Source organism: Spea bombifrons, chromosome 8 (genome assembly GCF_027358695.1).
Source record: "Spea bombifrons isolate aSpeBom1 chromosome 8, aSpeBom1.2.pri, whole genome shotgun sequence".
Classification (NCBI taxonomy): domain Eukaryota; kingdom Metazoa; phylum Chordata; class Amphibia; order Anura; family Pelobatidae; genus Spea; species Spea bombifrons.
Window position 1 is genome coordinate 30,288,641 of NC_071094.1, and position 22,112 is coordinate 30,310,752.

At 39.8% G+C, this 22,112-nt stretch overlaps 1 protein-coding gene across 2 annotated transcripts in view; it reads left to right on the forward strand.

Annotated features, from left to right (window-relative positions):
* RNF128 (ring finger protein 128) overlaps nt 1–16,698 on the forward strand; it is a 37,844-nt gene extending 21,146 nt beyond the window's left edge. For both annotated transcript variants that reach the window (XM_053473747.1, XM_053473746.1), the window contains exons 2-7: nt 1,850–2,097; nt 9,146–9,217; nt 14,462–14,544; nt 15,197–15,293; nt 15,685–15,850; nt 16,412–16,698. In XM_053473747.1, coding sequence (XP_053329722.1) covers nt 1,850–2,097; nt 9,146–9,217; nt 14,462–14,544; nt 15,197–15,293; nt 15,685–15,850; nt 16,412–16,530 — 785 coding nt within the window. In that variant the 3' untranslated portion in view covers nt 16,531–16,698. The remainder of the gene's footprint in view (nt 1–1,849; nt 2,098–9,145; nt 9,218–14,461; nt 14,545–15,196; nt 15,294–15,684; nt 15,851–16,411) is intronic.
* Nucleotides 16,699–22,112: the final 5,414 nt, after the last annotated feature.

A 22,112-nucleotide genomic window follows, 5' to 3' on the forward strand; every position in this document is an offset into this window, starting at 1 on the left:
ATGCTAATCCAGCCCATGTTTAAAGGCATTAATTGAATTTGACATCACAGTAAATTCATCCTTCTTAGTGTAAAAAACTCTTCGGCTGCTGTAGGCCAATATTGGTTTCTTCTAGTCTGGGTGACCTTGTGTTCTTTGTACAAGCCTATTAAAGAACGAGTCATTAGTGTTTGTATTGTCCCCACATGTATCTTGTATAATGCTTGTATTCCTTAATACACACAAAACAAATTTTAATTCCTCTTATAATATAATGTGTAGCCTCTGCCCTTTTTGTGGTTCCTTTTAATGTAACGTCTAGTTAGGAGTATATTACCTTAGCTAACTGTGTCTTCTGGAAACAGATACATGGCTCTCAATGCCCGCTGTAAGATCATGGAGGGACATTAAATGGCCTAGGATTGAACTCTCTAAGATCTTTTATGCTGGTTTTGCTCAATTCTTCATAGAATGCAATGAATACTGACTGTGATGTCTCTTAGTAATGATGTTATTGGAGAAATATTAAATATTCTCTTAACAAACGTTCAAATAATTTTCCCCGCGGCAGATGCCAGCTCTTAAGTCTGTAATTACCCGAGTACAAAGACTATCTTGCTCGCTTGTCCCTAGAGGGATACCAACAGCACTCCAGTGATGAGGCCCATGAAGGCCAAAATGTAGATCTGGGGTTGTTGGTTTCCTTGTGCAGAGGTTCTGGACTGCCCTCGTCAGACTGATGTCGATGAAGATTCTTCCTCTGTGGTGGCACAAGTGACCTAAAACATGAGATGCTCCTGAGTGGAGACGCACTGTGGGGGCAGACTGTTAAGCAGCTGCTCGTTCTCCGTTCACTTGTTCTTTTTGTCCCTTTGGGGTATTGCTTGGATCTCCAGTAAATTATACTAGGTTTCTGCTGATATCTGTTGCTGTTCCTGATTCTTCTTGGGCCACATGACCTTTAGACAGGCATCTCATGTTTATAATCTGTTCTTTGTAGTTAAGGTGAGCAGAAAGAGCAACCAGTCCATAGATCTTTCCTGGCAGTGGATATTCTCCCAGTTTCCTTCTACCTTATTATTTATCTTTAGCTATGTTTGTATTTATCAGGACCATAAAGTAATATTGTGCAAATGCAATTAAACGCTGGCTCGTAGCCACGGAGCAATTTTTTTGTGATGAGTTAGAAGTAAACTTAACTATATGGCAGGGGTTGTTATTAATACTATTTCAGCTCTTGGTTTGTTGAGTGATTATTTTAGTTTATTACTTTTGATTGGAGGCCATATAATTTTATGTTTTAAAAATTTGCATCATATTTACTTATCTCAGCTGTTGACGTTTAAGGTACCCAAACATTCAAGTCTCAGGTGTAACATAAAGGATCGTTACGGCAAATCTGTCTGGATATGGAAACAAACACTGCCGTTACTCTTTACCTTAATGTAATGTGAAATCGGAGGTCATACCGTACATGGCTTGCCCTGCTTCGCAATACTTTACTAATGTATATGCTTGTGTCCTAAACTCCAAGTTCAGCCTTTCCCATATCTGTTAATTGCTGTTGATCCAAAAGTAGCAATTACTACATTAAATTTAAAAAAAAAAAAGTTCCTTGTGCAGCCGAAGCTCTGTCAGTTTTATACAGAGAAGAGATATGAGCCGGTTAGTAATCCAGACTGACCATTCTTCTACTTGCTACAAGATGTCTACATTCTGTTTCCCCTTGGTTATGGCCAAGAGAGCCTTCTGCCTGTCCCATGTTTGTTCTGAACTATATTCATCTATAGTAACGTTGTGTTTGGAATGTTTAGCTCTTATTCACTAGCCTTTCGGTAATCTTCTTTTTTTTTTTTTCTTACGCTTTCAGGGACTAAAGACACTATTGCTATTATGATTAGCAATGAAAAAGGAATGGAGATTTTACAACTTGTCACGCAAGGCATCCAGGTGACCATGGTAATAGAAGTGGGAAAGAAACATGGAACCTGGATAAACCACTATTCCATCTTCTTTGTGTCTGTGTCCTTCTTCGTTGTTACAGCTGCCACCGTGGGTTATTTCATCTTCTACTCCGCGCGCAGGTGGAGAGTGACAAGAGCTCAGAACAAGAGACAGGTAAGCGAGTTAAAAATGGCGCTAGGTCTTGGATGGTGTGTATGCGGAGGACTATGGAACAGATGTCGTCGTACTCCTTGTGTGGCTTCCTAATGAGCAGATACCTGTTCAACATTACAGCTTTTAAAGTATCATAGTTTTGGCTTTTTCCAGCTTTCCTGTTTTTGTTTTTTGTTTTTCTTCTTTACAGCTCTGTATTTTGACCCAAAACCTACAGAATCTAGGAATATTGATTACAATTACTAATACTGTTTTAATGTTGACTGTAGGGTTTATGTGCCAAAATTTAAAAGGGTTATCATGCATTAGAGTTTACATGATGGCTGGAATAGTGTTTTTTCTTTCGTAATGCCAGTAATAGGAATGTATTTCTAACCCTCACCCCCTGTCATGCCTTTTTTCATCTATTCCTTCAATGACGTATAAACGTCATTGAACATGTTAAGATACTGAGTGAAACCTGTATAAAGAATTGGCCCCCGGTCCTGACCTCTGCTCAGCATAAGGGTAGAATAATTATGGAAATCCTGTTGCTCTTTCTGAAGCGGAGGGCGTTATTAGATACGTGTCTAGACTACCAGGAAATGCTTTTGGTTAAATTATACAATAAACGGGTTTACTTTACTTTTTTTTTTTAATTGTGCAACAGCCTCTCAGTATGATCTATTTTCCTTTTGGTGTGAGGCCAGTAACTCGATACAGGGCTACTTCCAACCTAATCATCAGTACTAATTATACCTGTAAATTGTCCTGTCTTTTAACGCAGTGGTGCAAGCATTCCCAAACGGATCAAAGGTAGCACGTCATTAGCTGATAAGGTTTTTCGAATGGAAAGATTGATGCAATAAATGCGTGACTGTTCTGTATGATGGACTTTATTAACAGGAAATGAATCTGTGTTGGGCTGTCCAGCTGGACTGAACCTGATAAAACGTTTTTAAACTGATGTGATTCTTGGAAGTGTCCAGAAAGTTTGATATATCAGGGGCACCATTGCTTTGGATAATGGTACTTGCGTAGAAACACATTTCATAGTGGATAAGAAGCATCCTTCCCGTTTGTCCAGATATAAAGACTCTGACCTTAATCAGTCCATGGCCATGTCTTAGATTCAGGGTAGCTCATGTATGTTTAAATTCCCTCCCTGTATTAGCTTCTACCACTTCTGCTGGGAGGCTCTGCCATTGATCTGCCGCCCTCTTGGTACAGTAAAGCATCCTTAAATTGCATCTAAGCGTCGGACCCTTAATCTTTAGACTATGACTTCTTGTTCTAATATTTCTCCTCCTTTGACATAAACGTCCATCTTTCTACTTTGTTGGCTGTAGAATTGGGCTGTAGCATTTACAATCGGGACTAGTCAAATTACAGGTGTCATAGGACCGGTAGCTCGATATTTTTCCTGATGGCTCTTTTTATGTGTTCTGCAGTCTGGCACCCTTCTTTTTAAGCGTCCAAAAAAATAAAATCAATACAAATTATTTATAAACATATATAAACTAATATGTCATAAACCTTGCCCAGCCCTGTTCTATGTACTTTAAATAAAATATAATTTAGCTTGTGCGCTGCCCTAGGCCACATCCAAGGAAGCTTTCCAGCTGCCCCACTTTACCTCTGTTGCTGGGATGCGAGTCCATCTCTGATGTACAATAATGAACAATGCAATCTGTTTTAACTAATAACACAAATTATTGCATTGTTCTTATTCATATCGAATCCATCATTCACACATTAACAGTGAGGGTTAGAATAAGTATGTGAACCCCTAGGGTAATGACTAGAAGTGGGCCCTCAGCCAAGAGGACTCCAAGGGTGCAAAGCAGAATGTTCAAGGTGGTGAAAAAGAACCCCAGTGTATCAACTAAAGGCTTGAAGGAATGATTGGATTTGATTAACATCATGAGTCTATCATACGCAAAACAGGAGTTTTGGCAAGAAGGAAGCTGCTGCTCGCCAAAAAAGAAAACATTGCAGCGCCTGAAGTTTGCCAAGGAGCACCTTGGCGCTCGAACGCTGCTGGGAAAATGCTGTAATTTGCGGTCAGAAAATAATTTTTTTTAACAGAATCAAAAACCACCTATTTTTTTTTTTTATTATTTATTTATAAAACATTTTTTAATAAAACCCTCGACCTTAGATTGGCAAAGCATTTATGTATTTTTTAATTGTTTAGTCAATGTCACTAATCGAAACTAGATTGGGTGTTTTCCATTCGCATGGATTGTAAATGCCAAGTCATTTATTGGAAGGGTAACCAATTCTTAAGACAGTACTTGGCATACAGGAACATAGTGTTCAATGGAATAATTATGTATTCAGTTTCTTTAATTATAGTGTATCAATGGCAGCAGTTACTTTTATAACAAGATTTAAGTATGAACTCACACTTTTGGGTTGGAAATGGAAGCCTGAACCTTTTCCTTTGTTCATGCACTAAAACAGTATGTATAAAATAATTTCTTTAAATGATTATAAACTCCCAACCGCAACCACCGTGTGCCAGATTACTTGAGTTTGTGTATAAGTAAGATGGTTTTCAACAGTATAACACGATGGTTTTATTGCAGCGTGCGGCCTCTTATACGTGCGTAAAAACATACATCGTGCTGTCGGGCACGCTTACGCCATCAGACGGCCCATGGATTAAAAGTGTTAGTGGCTTAGCTGCTTAATGCATCGAGCTGATGGGGAGCTCCACATTTAGCTTCTAGCTTATGTCAACAAGTGGAAAGGACCAGAGGCTTATTTTGTTTAGGGCACTGGGAAGCCATAAGGCGCTTCCCTTGCCAGGTATGGAAAGGGGGAAGGCGATGAGGAAGTACCGTATAGAATTCCCCCCTCCATTCGAATCTCCAAATTATCACGTTGAATAGACTTTGTGAATGGTCTGCTGTAGTTATGAATGATGGCCCAGTCTATATCACTCACTCTATTCAATACTTCTGTGTCGCTGCAGTAATTTCGCCTTTCCCAATAGTCTCATAAACGCATTGAGAGAAACTAGTCAATGTAAGAGCCTTACGTTTGGGTATTTTCACTTATTTTCTATGATTGAGTCTGTTCATACATGCAGTGTATTTAGCCATACAGTAATAGTTGAATTAAGATTGCAGCAGTTATAGATTATTCATCATATTATGAATAAGAATTTTTGGGGGAAAGCACTTTCTTGCCGTTCTGTTTTTCCAGGGTCTCTGGTGTGTTTCTCGACCCCTCAACATCGTGACCCCAGCAAGGCTTCTGTACACGGCCAGTGTTTGATTGCGAGACATGTTCAATACGTGTTGCTGCCTAGCTCTGCATGCCTTGAAAGAACCCACATTTACGACCCCCAAACAGATGCTTATGGGGCAATATGCGTCCATCTGTCGGGTGAAGTAAGGTGCTGAGTTAAAGAACACCACACTGAATACAGATGCTGTTTGGGTTGTCTGGTGAGGCAGCTTAGAACTGCATGTTTGTGTGGAATATAGTAGTAGAGTAGTACCCTGCTTTACGACACTTCGCTAATGTGGTGCTGCCCGGTTATAATTGTGACGGGAGGACCTGTACCTCGGCTGGGTTTTCCTGGCAAACAGACACCAGTGGTCAACTCTTTCAGTGCCAGACAGAACCAGGGTTGTAGGGAAGAAGGGGGAAGCCGCTGCACTGTAGCCATGTTGGCGCTATAGCTAGCCATAGCTGTAGCGTTTTCAGTGCTTGCGCTGCCCTGTAGAGGCCAGTGAGTTACCTTAGCAGACCACCCCAAGACATCGGACAAAACCAATGTTGAGGTGCGAACAGAACACACGTTATTGGAAAACTCGCAGCCTTTTATACACAAAAGAATCTGAAAAGGAGCACAATCACATTATCGTAACAATAAATGTCCATGCAGCTTGGCGCCACGGTTTGGCCACCTAGTACAGCAACGTCTGCACAGCCCCAAGTGGTTTCTGGGTGATCCTGAGGGAGCGGCAGTGACGCTGGATAGCTTGGGGTCGATAGATTGTCCAGTCCAAAAAGTGCCCTGATCAGTGGAAGGTACCCCAAACAGTTCAAAGTTCCCCGGGAATCGCCCGTCATGCAGCCGAGCAGAGGCTCCATAGCCCTGGCTGCTGAACCCCGGACTGAGGAGGATGATAAAATCCGGGGTTCCCCTGTGAGCTCCCTCTTAGAACCAACCCCGAAAGGTACCCAACAGATCCACAAAAGAACGCTCAGGCAAGGGGCATCCACAATATCTTGGGTCAAATGTCAGCAGGTACTTGCGTTAAACAGTTCCAGGGATATCGCAGCAAGGACCCGGTCAGGAGCAGGGATTCCATGGAGTAAACTGGGTAAAGGATTAATCCAGGAGGCTCCGGTACACATGGGGTGTGATTATACTCCTTTTGGGAAAGATACAACAAATTATGTCTGTCTGATAATCATTGTATTATTTTGCTTGCTCTGCTCTTAAGGAGTTCCTTTGCTTGTGGAAATGTGTTTTTAAGCTTTACTTTACTTTTTAGGTGGTTTTTCTCTTTACGGTGGTCTGGTCCCCACTCGGTATTAGTGGGGTATGTTTGTACGCCAAAGCATGATGTTCAGCTGATTATTTGGCCACGTGTGGGCTGTTATTGTTTCTTCTGGTGCGTCTCATCCTGTGATTCAGTACACCGGCATGTAACTCGCCTGAAACGTGAGATGCATACACCCAGAAAGATCTGTTCCATGAAACCTGTTTGTTTCTATTATTAGGTTGAATTTAATACAAGGTTAAGCCTTTTTTCCTCTTGTGTAGTAATGGGGACTTTCCTCCTATAATAATTGCCCTACAGAAGAAACCCAGTTTAAATCTAGAGGGTGACTTTTAATACTGATGGTTCCTGGGGCGCCTCGGGTCGTTGTGTGAAATGGACTTGGTGGAATTTTCTTTTACTCGCCTGTTATTTCCACTGGGATTTGTCTAGGTGTCTAGGTGAGATGGCATGGGGAGGAATAATCCTGCAGATGCCGAGATAAGAAAGTTAACCACTTTGTAACAAAAGAAAAGTAGTACTATATTACAGAACTCTGGCATTTGATGCTGGAAAATGTATTACTGCGCTCTGGCTCTTTAAGCATTGTCGAGGTTAAATCCTTCTTGGTGAATAGGAGATCATCAGCCTTGGCTTGTTTCCCCTCTGCTAGTTACTGGCAAAATTTATGGCTGAGCGATCTAATGTGACAGTGCCCAAACGGAGACCCAAATGGTTCTGGAGAGACCACAGTCCAATCTCCCTGCAATCTTGATCAAAGGATAGTCAGAAGGAGAAGCAGCTTTTAGAGAGCAGTGACAAAAAATAAATTCAAAGCACAAAAATAATCATCCATACTTCTCGCGTTATAAAAAAATAATAATAATTAAAAAAAAAATACCCTATAGACAAAATATACTGCCCTTTTTTTCTGCAACTTCACATATCCTGGAAAGAAAACCAAAGTAGCGTTGCAACTTGTTTGTAAAGCAGATTTTTTTTTTTCTTTATTTATTTTAAATCTATTTAGTACCAGAAAGTAAAGTATTTTATACGCTTAATATTGGATGTGTGGATGCACAAAAATCTGTCAAAATAACCGTCGTGCAATACCCTGGGGTTGTCTACTTTTCAGAAACGTATAGTTTTATGTAGCAGCTTTGAGTCTGAGTGCCATTTCAGATAGAGACTCAGAATACCTATTTTGAGAATATTACAATTTGGATTTTTTTTTGTGTGTATTAAAAGAACTGGAAAATGTGACCTATCAGAACAGTAAAAGCACCCAAACTCCTGCTCTCTGATTGCAATAAGGGACTCGTAGATTAGAATTTGAAAGCTTTTGAGTGCCAAATTTCATTCCGTGTGGTCAGATAAAAAAATGTATTCTGTATCAAAGCTAAATGATTAGGAGTAGAGGTTGATTCAGTGGTTGCTGATTACCCAGTAGTTAAACTCAATAGACCTCCCCAGCTTTTGTTTATTCTTTTGACATTATCTCTTAAGAAATATTTAAAGTACAGGCTGGAGACAGCCCTGCCTACAATTAGTTTAACCTATGGTGGACCTGAATAGATACAGAGCAGCGTCTGCTGGTCCAGCATGTCTTATGTTGACCTGTCTATAATCGGTGACTGGTACCACCAGCTCCCGAGATGTTCCACAAATGTACCCATCCTGTGTAGATCTGTGCGAAGCCGGATTAAATATTGGTTCGTATGGCGCTGTTAAGTTTTATGAGCCAAGTAATCGAAAGCTCTGCGTGTGTCTGCTTTTAGCATCGCGTGTTTTACAAATGATATGTAATCCTTTTTATTGTACATCTCTCTCCGTGTATTCCTGTGGCCCATCTTTCCATTAATAGGATTCTGCCCCCGCCACGGATTCAAACATAAATCCTTTATTAAACTAGCAATTAGTGCAGGTGTTTTGGAGATATGTGCTTTGGAAACGCCCACTCCCTGCCCCTTCCCCTCCCATTCTCCGCCCACTTAAAGCTATCTGGGACTAGCCCCCCCCCCTTGTAAAGCCAAACTCCCAGAAGAGGGAGAGCTGAGGGTAGCCTACATTGGGATGCTCCCTGGTATGTAAATCTGTCACTAGTAACAACCCTTACACTGATTGCATGTGGGAAATAAAACATAATTGTACACTTTGTTTCTGTCAATGAATGTTGGCCAATGTTTATACCTACAGTTTTCTATCGGAATCTATAGGGAAAGATTGCTAATAAATTGCCTGTGCTAGATTTACCTCTGGTATTGATCCAAATCCTAAATTCATCCACCTTTCCCGTTTACCCATCCTGAGAAGCAATCAACATCCATGAAAGGGAAGGAAAACTCAAATTCTAGGTGGCTGCTCCTACAATATATAAGTAGGAATGTAGTAAATGAAGTTGACCAGCATCAGAGTACATTGTTATGCTTTGAGGGTGTGTGATAGAGATATTATATATAATATGTGTGTATATATATTTTCAAGCAAAGTATATTTTCAAGGACGTATACTACACGTTTTGAATATCTGAAATTCTAATCATTTGCACAATATTTTTCTTGCAGAAAAAATTACAAGACGAAGCAAAAAAGGCAATCAATCAGCTTCAGCTTCGCACCATCAAACAAGGAGATAAGGTAAGGTTATCTCCCATTTCTTTGGGATTTTCCATTTTTCCTTTGTAGCATTTACATAATTAGAATATGTAAGTTTAGATATCTAACTTCATGTAATGTAAATGTATCGCCTTGCATTTACTACCATTGTCTATGCCAAGAAGCCCATCTTCAGTTCCAGCACACAATACAGAACCTTCCCAAACTGTATGTCGGGATTGGATCCCCCCAAGATTCAATGAAACGTTATTCTGATGGTACAAACATATTTACATCAAGAAGCCACCAATGTGTTGCAGTGTTACCTGGCTTTTGGGGTAAGATCAAATGAGAGGGAAAGCTTGGCCCCCTGCATTTTGGCTGCCATTTTTCCTTGAAGACGTTAGACTATCTGGCCCTCCCTGGGCTTCTTCGACGAGGGCCAGGGAAGGAAGCAGCTGCATATCCCCACGTGGAGAGTGCAGAAGAAGAGGAATGGGGGGGGGGATGTATGTTCTATACTGTGGTCCTACCACTTCTTGGTGGTTTGCACGTACGCTAAACCTCTACGATACCTTAAACATTAATTTCAAAACACAAAAATGTCTTCAGTAGTGAACATTTAATACACCTACTGTAAGAATGAGTTTGTTGGACTGGTTTATCAGAGGCTTGCACTTTCTTATCTCGTTGCTGTGTGTGGTTACTGCTGAAATATTATCCTGTTGTGTATACTGCAGTAAATAGGAGCATTGTGACCCATCTATGAAACACCTGCCTAACATTCAGAGCCAGAGAATGATTTGGCTCGCTGAGAATCATATATGTTGGGCCTGCACAGCCTTGCCCTTCTGGTTAGCCGTATTCTGGAGCGCATCGTGTAGAACGCATAGGAATTAACTGAACAAAAGGTTCTTGTGTTACATTGAACCCTTTCGTCCTACACACAAACAGTATTGAAGCACAGGGGTCTACTTTATTCATGATCCACATGTTCATTGTTTCTCTGTGCTGTTGCCTTGTTTTAAGGGTAGGTGAGGAGTAGGGAGAGAACAGTAATATGATGAGGTTGCTAATCCTGACACCCTGCAAATTAATTAAAGAGTTTGCCCAACAAGCTATAAGTAGCTTTAATTAATGAGGATACAGATAATGACATGGCTAGATGTCTGACGAAGCAGGTCTCATATATAGAGTTGTTGAGGATGCTACAATAATACAGGCAGTGTAATGTCCGTGGATGATTTGGGATTATAAGAAGGCCACCGGCAGCAGTCTTTACTTGACACTGAGTGGTAGCTGAGCAATTGCCCCCACTGAGAAAGATGGCAGCATGTTGTAGACATAAATCAGGACTATGTGTGGGGGGAGTCACACATTGTCGCGTTGCTTGACCTGGCGGTAGGAGAGGAGGCGCTAGCTTGAGCTGCCATGTTAGTGTGGGTGTCAGGATATGTTAGTATGTGTGTTAGTGTGAGTGTCCCTCCAAAGATCAGGCATAGTGCTTCTTGCAAGGTCTTTCCTCTGGCCTCATCCCCCGAGAACCACAATTGTATGGTGTATGTTGTAGTCCATAGCAGCTGCAGTGTTGTTGTTTTTCTCTCTGCTCAATTATATCTGTACTACAGGAAAATCTGAGCAATGGAACTGAACTCCACTGTATATAGAGCTTGTTCCTTGCAGGGAATGCCTGTTAATCTGACTGTGGTTAATGCTAGGGGCTTCCTACAATCCATGGTAACAATCGGTGCCCTTTAAAAAATATAGTGAGGCAATCCCAAAAAGGGAATATACACATTTAATTATTTTGTGGAAGCCTATTGTTATGTATTCATAATAAACGTAGGCCCCCTGGCTGTCCTTTCTGGACGTAATTCTTGATTTATATACAAAGACTCCAGTTTTTGTCTGCTTGCCGCAAATGTACCCGCACACCAAGGCTCGGTGACATCAGTCGCCTTTCCTTAAATGTTAATTCATACCTGCGAAGGCTCTTGCTCTACTCCTAAGCAAAATGTAATATTTTACTTTTGGCCACGCAAATAGGACTAATTTTGCTGTAACCCTGTCCCACCAAGCTAGGTATATGGTATGTTCGAGACAACTTTCCATCTTATTTTGTTGGCTCTTGGTTGGAAATGCACTTGTCTGGTAAACAACATCACGTTATTTCTAGAGGGAGCTCCAATCCGTGAGTCACAGCCCGATAACCGCCTCTCTTTCTACCTGTATTCTTCCTTTATGACCTCAGCAAGATCCCTCGGGTGATTAGCGTCTCCTGTGTGCACTTACGGGCCAGGTGTTGTTCTAACATTGCTTGACTTCTTCTGACGTTCGTGCATTGTGCCTGAGAAACTTTACCTCTCGCAGGAATCTTTGGATCAGATGGCTTTTATTGCCTCGTTACAATACATATTGTTGAATTGGTCATATTATGGCTTCATTTTAAAGGTGGTGTTCCACTTAGACAAAGCATTTGTTCTGTAGTCTGCAAATATAATAAACCTTAGCAGTTCTTTCATTTTATATTTTAATCTAAAGATGTAATCCCGTAAAGACGCAGCATTCTTAAATAAACCATGTCAGTTTAGGGTGACAACAAGTCAGTGCCAGCACCAGGCAACATTTTTCATGATTAAGGAGTGATATATCTAGGAAAGGTTTGGTCATTAAACTGTACTGGAACATATGCATAATGTTTCATTTCAAATGCAAATGGCCAGATATTTTCGCGTTATGCTTATTTTTCCCCTAACTACCTAGCATTGTTGGAATTCTAATTGCATAAGTGGCTATTCTGTGATATTGTTAACTGGAAAGGCACGGTACTTTTTTTTTTTCAGTCTAGCAGAACAAGGGGTTGTTTTGACAAAATGTGAACACAGATTATGCTTTTTGTGTTCTTGACGTACTTCTAAAACTTTGTGGGAATACATACATATACCTGCTATTGCTGAGTTTGGGATGTTAACACATCAGGATTTCAGACTTACTTTAAACAAAATTGGTTAAGGGTTAAACACGTTGTTTGGAACTGTTTGAGTCAATGTTGAACCTTAGATCAAATCTAGGAGAAATAGACGTTTAACAAAACTAGTAAATATGTCTTTAATGCTCCAAGTAAAGCAACAGGTCCACTTTAAATTTACATGATGGCTTACCGCATTGGCAATCCAGGGTTAAAGAATGCATTGGAAAAAGACTTAATATTTTTTTCTCTTTAATAATTTAACAAAATGCCAAGTGAGAGAACAGCTGAAAATAAGAATCTAAAATCAATATTGGGTGCGACCACTCTTTTTGCCTAGCCGCACTCGCACAAAGTCAAGAATTTGTAAGTATATAGTTGGGTGTATGATTAAATAATTATAGCAACAGGTGCTAATGATCAAGTTAATATGAAACACAATCATCAAACAACTGTGTAGGAGGAAGAAAACTGGGTGAGGAACAGCCAAACAGGATGAGGTTGTCGAAGACAGTTTAATGTCAAGTCATAGACCATGGCAAGGGCACAGCAGCAATACACAATACTGTATCGGCAAGGTCAAGGCAGATACTGGTGTCCAGATGTTCTGGTAAAGCTCTTTTGTAGAACCTGAAAGAAATGGGCGATGTTGAGGAGCGTAGCCGCAATTGTCAGCCAAGGAAATTTAGTGCAGCAAGTGATCTTCATGGAAGGCTTGTAGCCAAAAAGCCATACCTCTGATGTGGAAACCAGGCCAAGCAACTCAACTATTGACAAAAAAATACAGAAACTGGAGTGAAGAAAATGGCGGCAGGCGCTCTGGACTGATGAGTCAAACGTTTAAGTAGTTGGCTATAGCAGAAGGCAGTTTTCTGAAGAACGGTACAAGAGTAAGTGTGTGTGTGCAGGCAACCGTGAAGCATGGTGGAGGTTCCTTGCAAGTTTCAGGCTGCATTTCTGCAAATGGAGTTGAGGATTTGGTCAGAAGTAATGGCCTCCTCATTGCTGAAAAGTACGGGCAGTAATTATACATCATGCAAGACCTCTAATTGGCCCCAGAATTGTTCTGCAGCATAACCATGACGCCAAGCATACAGCCAAAGCTACTAGGAACTTCTTTTCAGCGGAAGAACATGGAGTCCTGGAAGTGATGGTATTTTGCTTTTGGAGGCAAAGGGTGGTCACACCGACTATTTGATTTAGATTTTTCTTCTGTTCACTCACTTTGCATTTTGTAAACGGATAAAAATAAACTATTAACATTTCTAATTATTTAAACATTCGTTTAAAACTTTTTTTCCCACCTGGCTAAATCTTTTGCACAGTACTGTATATTAATGATCCATGTAATAAAGAATTGATAAATGTGTAAAGATATTAATCCATTTCATTTTATGACTATAAGCTTATACATTAGATTATTGTTATATAAAGTTAATAATTGGTAAATATTGCTTTTCTTAATGATAAATGCATTCATTTGTTAATCAATTCAATGCTCATTAAATAGATAAATGTATTGATAAATAAATCAACATAAGTGAAGCAATAGGAATCTACAAAGAATGGAGGCCACTGTGCCTGTCACTTCTGTTCTGCATATCTTTCGAGCTTGCAAGGGTCATGTGATGCTGTGTGGCCCCGTGCGGCACGTATCCCTCAGTCTCCTGCTCCTCTTCTCCGTCCTCCAGGTGCCCCTGACACACACACGATAATGCCATATGCCGACATCCACACATGCTAACACCGTGCACAAACATTCGCTTAAAGACTTGCACACCGTACACTAATATACAGACTCTAACACGATACATACACATTTATGGTAACACACACAAAACCGGTCCCTTCTAACTGGGGGTCATGTACTGTACGTTATGTGACCACCAGGGATTTCTTGTGGCACCCACTTAACTGTGCCCTTGCAGCCAAGCAGAGGGAGCTGAATTTCAGCGCTACCATCTTGTCCTGCAAAACTACGGGCACCAGGAAGTGATTTCTGGTTGCCATGGTGACCTGGTGCCCGGGGTTTTGTGAGCCTTGGGTTAACCATCTACAAGATTTATAAATCCGGGTTTGTGTCACCTTCCAACAATTTTTTTTCTTTCTGTCTAAAGTCTATAGTGTGTTTATACTCTCCATAAAACCTATTAACAAACAAATATACTCATAGGACTTTGCAACTGTTTCCGATAAGGGGTATAATAACTTATTAATCATTATTGTTTGTTACAAAATGTGGGGAATGTGAACAGTAAAATGGATGCGTGTTCTGCTTCCCTGTACGCCTGACTCATGTTTTGTATTGATGTCCCCAGGTGCTCGGGCCAGATGGTGATAGCTGTGCCGTGTGTATCGATACCTACAAGCCAAATGATGTCGTGCGCATATTAACCTGCAAGTACGTCTGAGCTGTCAATGTTTAAGTGTCCATGACATTACCACCCCTGCTGTAAAATTCATGATGTGATGCAGAAGATCCTTTTAGGTATAGATTGACAGCCCGGGTGCCATGCCAAGACTTCGAAAGGCTTCCTTCCAATTTTTCAGAACTTAAATGTAACCATTACGTTGGTCCTTCGGGGTTGGGCTTTAAAAAGGTCAAAATAGCCTAAATGTTTCAACCTGCGTAAAATTGTAGTCTAATTCCACAGGGATAATCTAGATTAAGTGCAATTTGTTTCTTATCCTATAATTCAAATTTGCATTAGTCATGGAAAATAGTCTTAATATTGGGGATTAAGTAGCTAACCAAAGCTTGTGCAATGTTAACCACAACCCTGATGAATTTGGTATAAATGGGTAATTTTTCTTGGGTATTACATTTTGTAGATGTATACGCGTAGGAATCAGGAAATTGATATGCTAGTTCTCCCACTTCTTATAGAGATCTCTACCACCATAAAATATATAGTGAGATTACTTTCCTGACAAAGGCCAAATTTATACCAGACGTGATATCTGGAGCAATAATTTCAGTCTGTTACGTATGGCACATTGTTCTCAATCTTCCCGTTCTTCAGTACGTTGAATGTCTTTCCTTTTCTCCGCAGTCACTTCTTCCATAAGAACTGCATTGATCCCTGGTTACTTGAACACAGGACATGCCCAATGTGCAAGTGTGACATCCTGAAATCTCTAGGAATTGCTGTAAGTTCTATTCCTGACCATAAATTCACCTTCTAGAACTAACATTATACACGCAAGGTTGTTCCTGATGTGATGAACTTTATTCTACACGTAATGACACCTATGCTTTTTCATTTGGGTTTTCTTGTCTTCTTATTCGAGTTGTATACTGAACTACAGATTTTATTCAGGTGGTCCCAAAAGCCTAAAGTGAACACACATTAGTAATTCGGTGGAGCGTTGTTTGCACAATTCTGAGGTTTATGTGTGCAGGTATATCCACACCTCATGACACGAGAGCACCTCCTGCTGCTAACAGAGAGGATATGGCGACTGCTGATATATGTATCTTTTTTTGTTTGTTTTTTTTTTGTGAGTGGTTTGTGTTCATGGCAACTTTTCTTATCCAAAGGCCGATGAAGAAGAGCAAGACACCAATGCTGCAATTGCTTCAGTTTCCAGTGAGCTCCAGAGAAACTCGACGCACGTAGAAGACGAGACCCGCAGTGATAATGCATCCTCTGGATACGCCTCTGTCCGAGGAGCTGAAGAGCCAGCAGAAGATACAGGAGTAGTTTGTGAGTATATAGCAACTAAATTCAAGCCTTCAGTGACTTAAACCTTAAAGTATTTTGTACCAAATTGAAGTTTTTTTCATGCCTTTTATTTACATTTTTTTGTTTTGTTAATTGAAAAATGTTGGTAAAAAAAATTCTGGCCACTTTTTGGATTTGGAGAATAAAACTAAATAAATTAGACCCCTAGAAAACTTAGCTGACTACTATTCGTGACCACAAGCTAGGTCTGTAGAAGTCTCCTTACCAGCTAAATGATGTATTATGTAGTGTCAGCTCAGCCCTTCTTGTAATGTTCCACGGAATGCCCATCATAATGAATTTAGTAAGCTGAAATCACAGCTTTCTACAGCAATGCCCCAGTTTATCGAATAACCATCATCCTTAGTTGGTCAATGATAATTGTATGGTATACAAAATGAAGAGGTCCTAGAACTCTGGTAGGATTTGGGTTTGCAAAATCATAATTCTGGTTCCCCTGATACTGAGATCATGGTAGACCTGGTGGAGGGGGGTAAAGTGCTTATCTTAAATACATTATGTACCTTTTTATTTTATCAATAGATGACGAAATAGACCTTGTAAACAATGAAGTGCATGCTACAGCAATTGAAGTTCTCCCTCAGCTGGACAACCCAACTTTTGAAAGTGAAGAAAGCTACGTTCGTGAGATGAAGTCATGATTTTTTAATTTTTTTTAAACAATAAAAGGCTGTACAAATCTGTATTTTTCCAGCCAGTCAAATGACATATTTAGTCCAACTTGAATTAGAGGTTGACCAGCAGTAATTTTATTCCATTGTTAATTTTAAAAATAGTAAATATATACCATTAAAAACATGGAAGTTAAATATTTTACATTGGTGCATTCTTAGATGCAATATTCTTTCCAATACATGTCTTTGATAAGTCCATTTTTTTTTTTTTATTGCATCCAAATTTTCTATTTTTATACAAAAAGTAATAGATTCTTACCTAGGTCCCATTTTCCAAGTCTTAGACCAGCCAATCTACATGTCATTCTTTATTTTAGGAATAATGTGAAGTTCATGTAACCCTGGGTTGAAGGGAATAATGACTTCGTTCAAGGTGGCCAAAGGGCCATTTAATATATATGTATACTTTTTATTATTATTTTTTTTTTTAGTGGTTATTAACTTCTTCTCGATGCAGATTTTAATACCTCTCAAAGACAGTAGACCCCCCAAAATCATGAAATAAACAAACATACAAGTATGATGATTCATAGAAATTCTAAATATAAAATCTTCTATCCTGGCTCCCCTTGGCGATGTCCTTGACATATGCCCAATGCCTCGGCCACGATTTCATGTACCGTACATAGTTCAGGAGCTTCCGACACCCAAAATGACTACTTGGGCTAAGAAACCGGACTTTGTGTTGCACTATAGACCGTGCCTTAAATTCCAGGGTAAAATTAGGGTATTCTGCGTCAATAAATGAAATCACAAATACATCGGATATAGTTAAGCAGGCCACATACTACCAAAGATTATTTTGCAACACACTTTTTATTAATACACAGCATATGATCATAAAATAGTCAGTATGCTCATTTGTCGTTCAATACAGCCCTGGCTGTTTTCCCAACTTTAACAATTAATAGTTAGCAAGAATACTGCCATTACTGTGATGTTACTGCTCGGCTAGGGGCTACCTCAATCAGCTGCTGGTTTTAGCCACATCTGTTTTAAGAAAAAAGCTTTGTTTCTGCCTTTGTAGATCCTTATGGCGCCAACACTATTTATCAAGCGGACCTCACGTGTTACCAGTTTATAACTGTTCTGCTTGCCCTTCCGGTTTAGTCATTGGTCTTCCTACAATTGGGATTATACCCCCCCCCTTACACTGGTTATTAGGTTTATTTTTTATTTGCTTTGCACACTCACTAGTGATTTATACATCTTGGCTTTCAATTTCTTATTTCTCTCAAAACGTACCTTGCACAGAACATTTTTAGAAACATTCTTCCCCAGGGGTTTGTTCACCGCTGTGTAGAAACTGGCAGAATTCTGGGTTAAACTCGCAGAAATATATTATCTCAGGAAGGACGTATGTGTGGGATTCGGATTCGACCGATAACATCTAGGTGTCTTGGGGTTTGTTTTCTTTTTTTGTTTGTTTTTTTTTGTACCTTTTGGAATATCTGTGTTAGAAATTAATGAAAAATAATTTCAAATGGCTTTATCCATCTAGAATCACGGCTGAATTTTAGGAGACTGGGCAGTATTTATTTAGAGATTCATAGTAGATTCAAATACCAACACATTTCTGCAGAAGTGGTTTAGAAGTGAGAAAGGATTGCCATCTAAAAATTGAGGTTCTAAAGACTTCACACGACTAGTTGTCAAAGAGGTGTATCTCAAATATGATAATACAGGTCAAGCAATCTGTATTATTATTTATGTCAATAACACAAATTCTAACTAGCACCCTTTTTTTTTTTTTTTTTTTTTTTTTTTTTCTTGCGTTCGAGAAACAAAAATAGACTCCACAGACTGTTTACCATCTGCTTCTTCTGTTTTAGTATTTTCCAAAAACCACTTGTTGGTTATCAGCTTAAGCATTAACAAGTAAGTGTTTGGTAAGATGATTCTCTGACCTCCAAGTTGTGCTTAGTCAGTAGTTAGAGCCTTCATAATATCCGCTTCGTATACTCATGACCAAGCTTGATAAAGTTTTGATGGGTCCCTCTGCACCTAACTCCAACCGATGTGAGTGTATCGATGGTTTGAGGAACATCAAGAGCTGGTATGAGTACATTCACAGACCCGCTGGGGGCTTTGGTTCAAAGTTTAAGGTTACACGACTTACTACCTATAATGATGGTGCTGTTTTGGTTTTGTGAATGCGCCACAAATGGAGCAACATATGTTGGGAGGTAGCGTCCTGTCTCATTCTGGGTATTTATCCCAATAAGGAGATTTAAAGACATTTTAAGTCAAAATTTGATATTGCTGAAAAACTTACTTTTTTTTTATAAACATTTCAACAAAGTCGATTTGGTGGGCTACCATCTGTATAGTTATGGCTGTGAAACAGAGTGGGCAGCAGGGAAGGGCTTACAAGTCATTGTTAAACCAAAGACCTGTCCTTTTTGAAAATGAAATTTTATTTTTGATTATGGACTTATTTTAACTAATTCTATTCAGCTATAAAACTGTCTATACCCTCTACATTGGCTTCTTGCGGTGTTCTGCTTATGCCTAATGTTCTTGTATCCATCCCATAGTCTATAATTAAATTATAACGCACTTTATTTTTATGTCTGTTTTATGCAGTAACATTTATATTTAATGAAATGTGAACAGATGTGTGAGAATGATATATAATGGTTGAGATTACTATTTGTTAATGTTTAGCAATAAAAAACTATTTGAGAAACTTTAAAATGCTGTAAATATATTGATTGTATTGCTAATTTTTGTGTAAATAAATACATTTGACTACTTCATCTTGCGGTGTTTACAATGTGAATTCATGTGTCGTAGATGATATATACACCCACTTCTGTGTCTAGCACCCTCCTAATTCTACATAAATTGGGTAAAAAGATATGGGGGGGGAAACAAGCAGGAAATGGCCATTTGATGAACAAAGCGGGTGATGGCAGTTTTTAAACAGGCAGGACATAAGCCATGCGTGTGTGCTAGTATTACCTTTTGGCCCCCATCGGTGTGTCTGCCTTATGAAGGGCGCTGGTTAGAAGGCAGTTCTTTTATTCCTTTGCTGGTGTATCTTGTTTCTACAAATTAATATCCAATAGGTATTTACTCAGAGTGTGGTAGGTAAGTGGAACGACCTTCCACCAGAATTGGTAGGTGTAGATACAGTAAGACACATGCATGCAATAAGCAAATTATTATCCTGAATCTAAGACGACACCAAGTACTGATTAAAGTTTACAGGAGGGAAAAATGTGCAGAAATATGTTCTTTCCTAGTCAATGACCGTCTAAGCCTGGCGACCAAGAGGCTTGAAAACAACTGGGTAGAGTTAAGAAGACAACCTTCAGTGGGATGGCAGGGACGCTATAAGAGAAAACAATTCTAATAACTTCATGACAACATAATAATAGAGCCACAGTTACAATGGGTGAAGACCATTGTGGTTGGTATAAGAAAGACCGGGTCAGAAACCCTTCCTTTTTCCCCACAAATCTATCCCTGAAGAACATGCCTTGGGGGTGGCAAATTGCTGCCCCTGCCAAAAATCTACCTGGGTCCCATTGGCCTACCTGGACCCATATAAGGGGCAGCCCTGATCTGTCGACAGAACCTCTAGGTCTTTAAAATCCTATATAGGGAAACATGTTGAATATACAATCTAAACACATTGATTACTGAAGGTCTTAATTCAGGGGGTTTTTTTTTTTACCATTTTTGGTTTTTTTATAAAAAAATTCTGACATGCTTTTTCTTGCAGTAAATGTATTTTTTTTATTTATTATTTGCTTATATGCTATGGCTCTTCATGCAATGGTTGAGGAAAACCATGGCAAGTCTATGAATGTCACACCCCTGGCAGAAGAGGGAGATAAGGGGTTTATAAATGAGAGATGTTGGTAATATATGAAGGGCCGACCCTCTCTCTCTGTCAGCACTTGAGGAAGCCACGTGTTGGCGAAACGTGGCGTGTGTATCACATGATAGCAGTGGCGACATTTGGAGAATCCGCCGTGCATGTTTCACAGCTGTAAGAGGAGACCTCCAGAAGGACAAAAAACCCAAAGCAATTCCCTTCCTTGGAGTATAGGTGGTGGCAAGCAAGCTTTATGTTATGAGAAGTCTATTATCATGCTTTTATAGTAGGGGGCATGTAGGGACCCAATAAAGTATACTTTTACTGTTTTACAATATGCCTGGTCTCTCCTCCATGCCTTCTTTATATTCGTGTTCCTGCACCACGAGGGATACCGTTATTCTATATGGAAAGATCCTCTTACAGTTTGGGATTTACAATCCATGTGCTGCGTAAACCAGAGATGGTTTTTAAGGCTCAGGAGATGTTAGTGAAAGCCTGATGGGTATATAGCGGATATCATACAGAATGTCTCCGGAATTACAACCTAGATCTTATGGAAGAAATTTAAAACAAATTATTTTATGCACAACACCCTGATCACATTCCTCGCTGCAAGATGTGCATTTAACCTTTCCACAATCACACACCCATTTGAAGATTTTACGTTACAAGTTGCTTAAAAGTTAAGGTAAAACCAGCTTACTCCCAAACTGCACCTAGTTTAAGTGGGGTTTCAGTAATGGGTAGTAAGTACCTGGGATAGACTTCCAATGGAAGAAGTAGGTGCAAAGTACTGGAATTCAAGAAATTTTTGTTGCAGGATAAAGCTAAAAGGTGACTTAAAATGGGCAGAATAGATGGGACATTTTGTTTTCTGTTGCCACTGTGTATGTATCTCCGCAATCTATGCATCTTGATACGTGCAAATTTTACATGTTTATGGCGAGCACATGCAAGGTGTCACCCTGCTGTATGTGGCACGTATAAACTCACAGATGGGTAATATTATTTATTTCCCGATTCTGCATATTGGTGGGTAACATGCTGGTGTATAATTATAAAAAAGCCAACACTGGCAGGTTTCTCCTGAGTGAAAGGCTGAGGCGGCCATATATAATGTATAATTCAATGGGTGAGAGGACTGAAGAAATGTAACTATACATTATACAGGGCTGGCTCACTGGGATTGTTTTTTTTATAATATATAGTCAAAGAGCTGAAACTCTCCTGCAAACTCTCCCTTTAGTGAATAGATCCCAGTCATTTCGGAATCAACTCCACACCATCTGCTTGCCTTTCGTTAATTTACAAAGTAGCCATAACTGGTATTTTTTATCTCATTGGGTCAAACATTGAGGAAGTGTCTGGACATTGTTTAGATAACTGACACATACTGCCTGTTTCTGCCGGCACCATTTGTCCTATGAGTGTATGTGTCTTTCTCTGTTATAAAGTGCATTTTAATATCAGGAGTGAAGTTTCAGCAGTGTCAAAGATACCAGGAAGCCACCCTGACCCTGCCATATGCCCTACACCAGCCACCCAGCATATCGTTGTGACAGATAAAGAAGCGGGCGCTTTAACATGCAACGTTGCATTCTGGGAGATGTAGTCCTACGCACCCTCTGTTCCTATTGGTTAAACAGGGGCGCAAGACTACAGCCCCCGGCGTCCTTCAGCGACTCCACCGTCCTGGCAGGTTTGCTGCTTACGTGTCGGC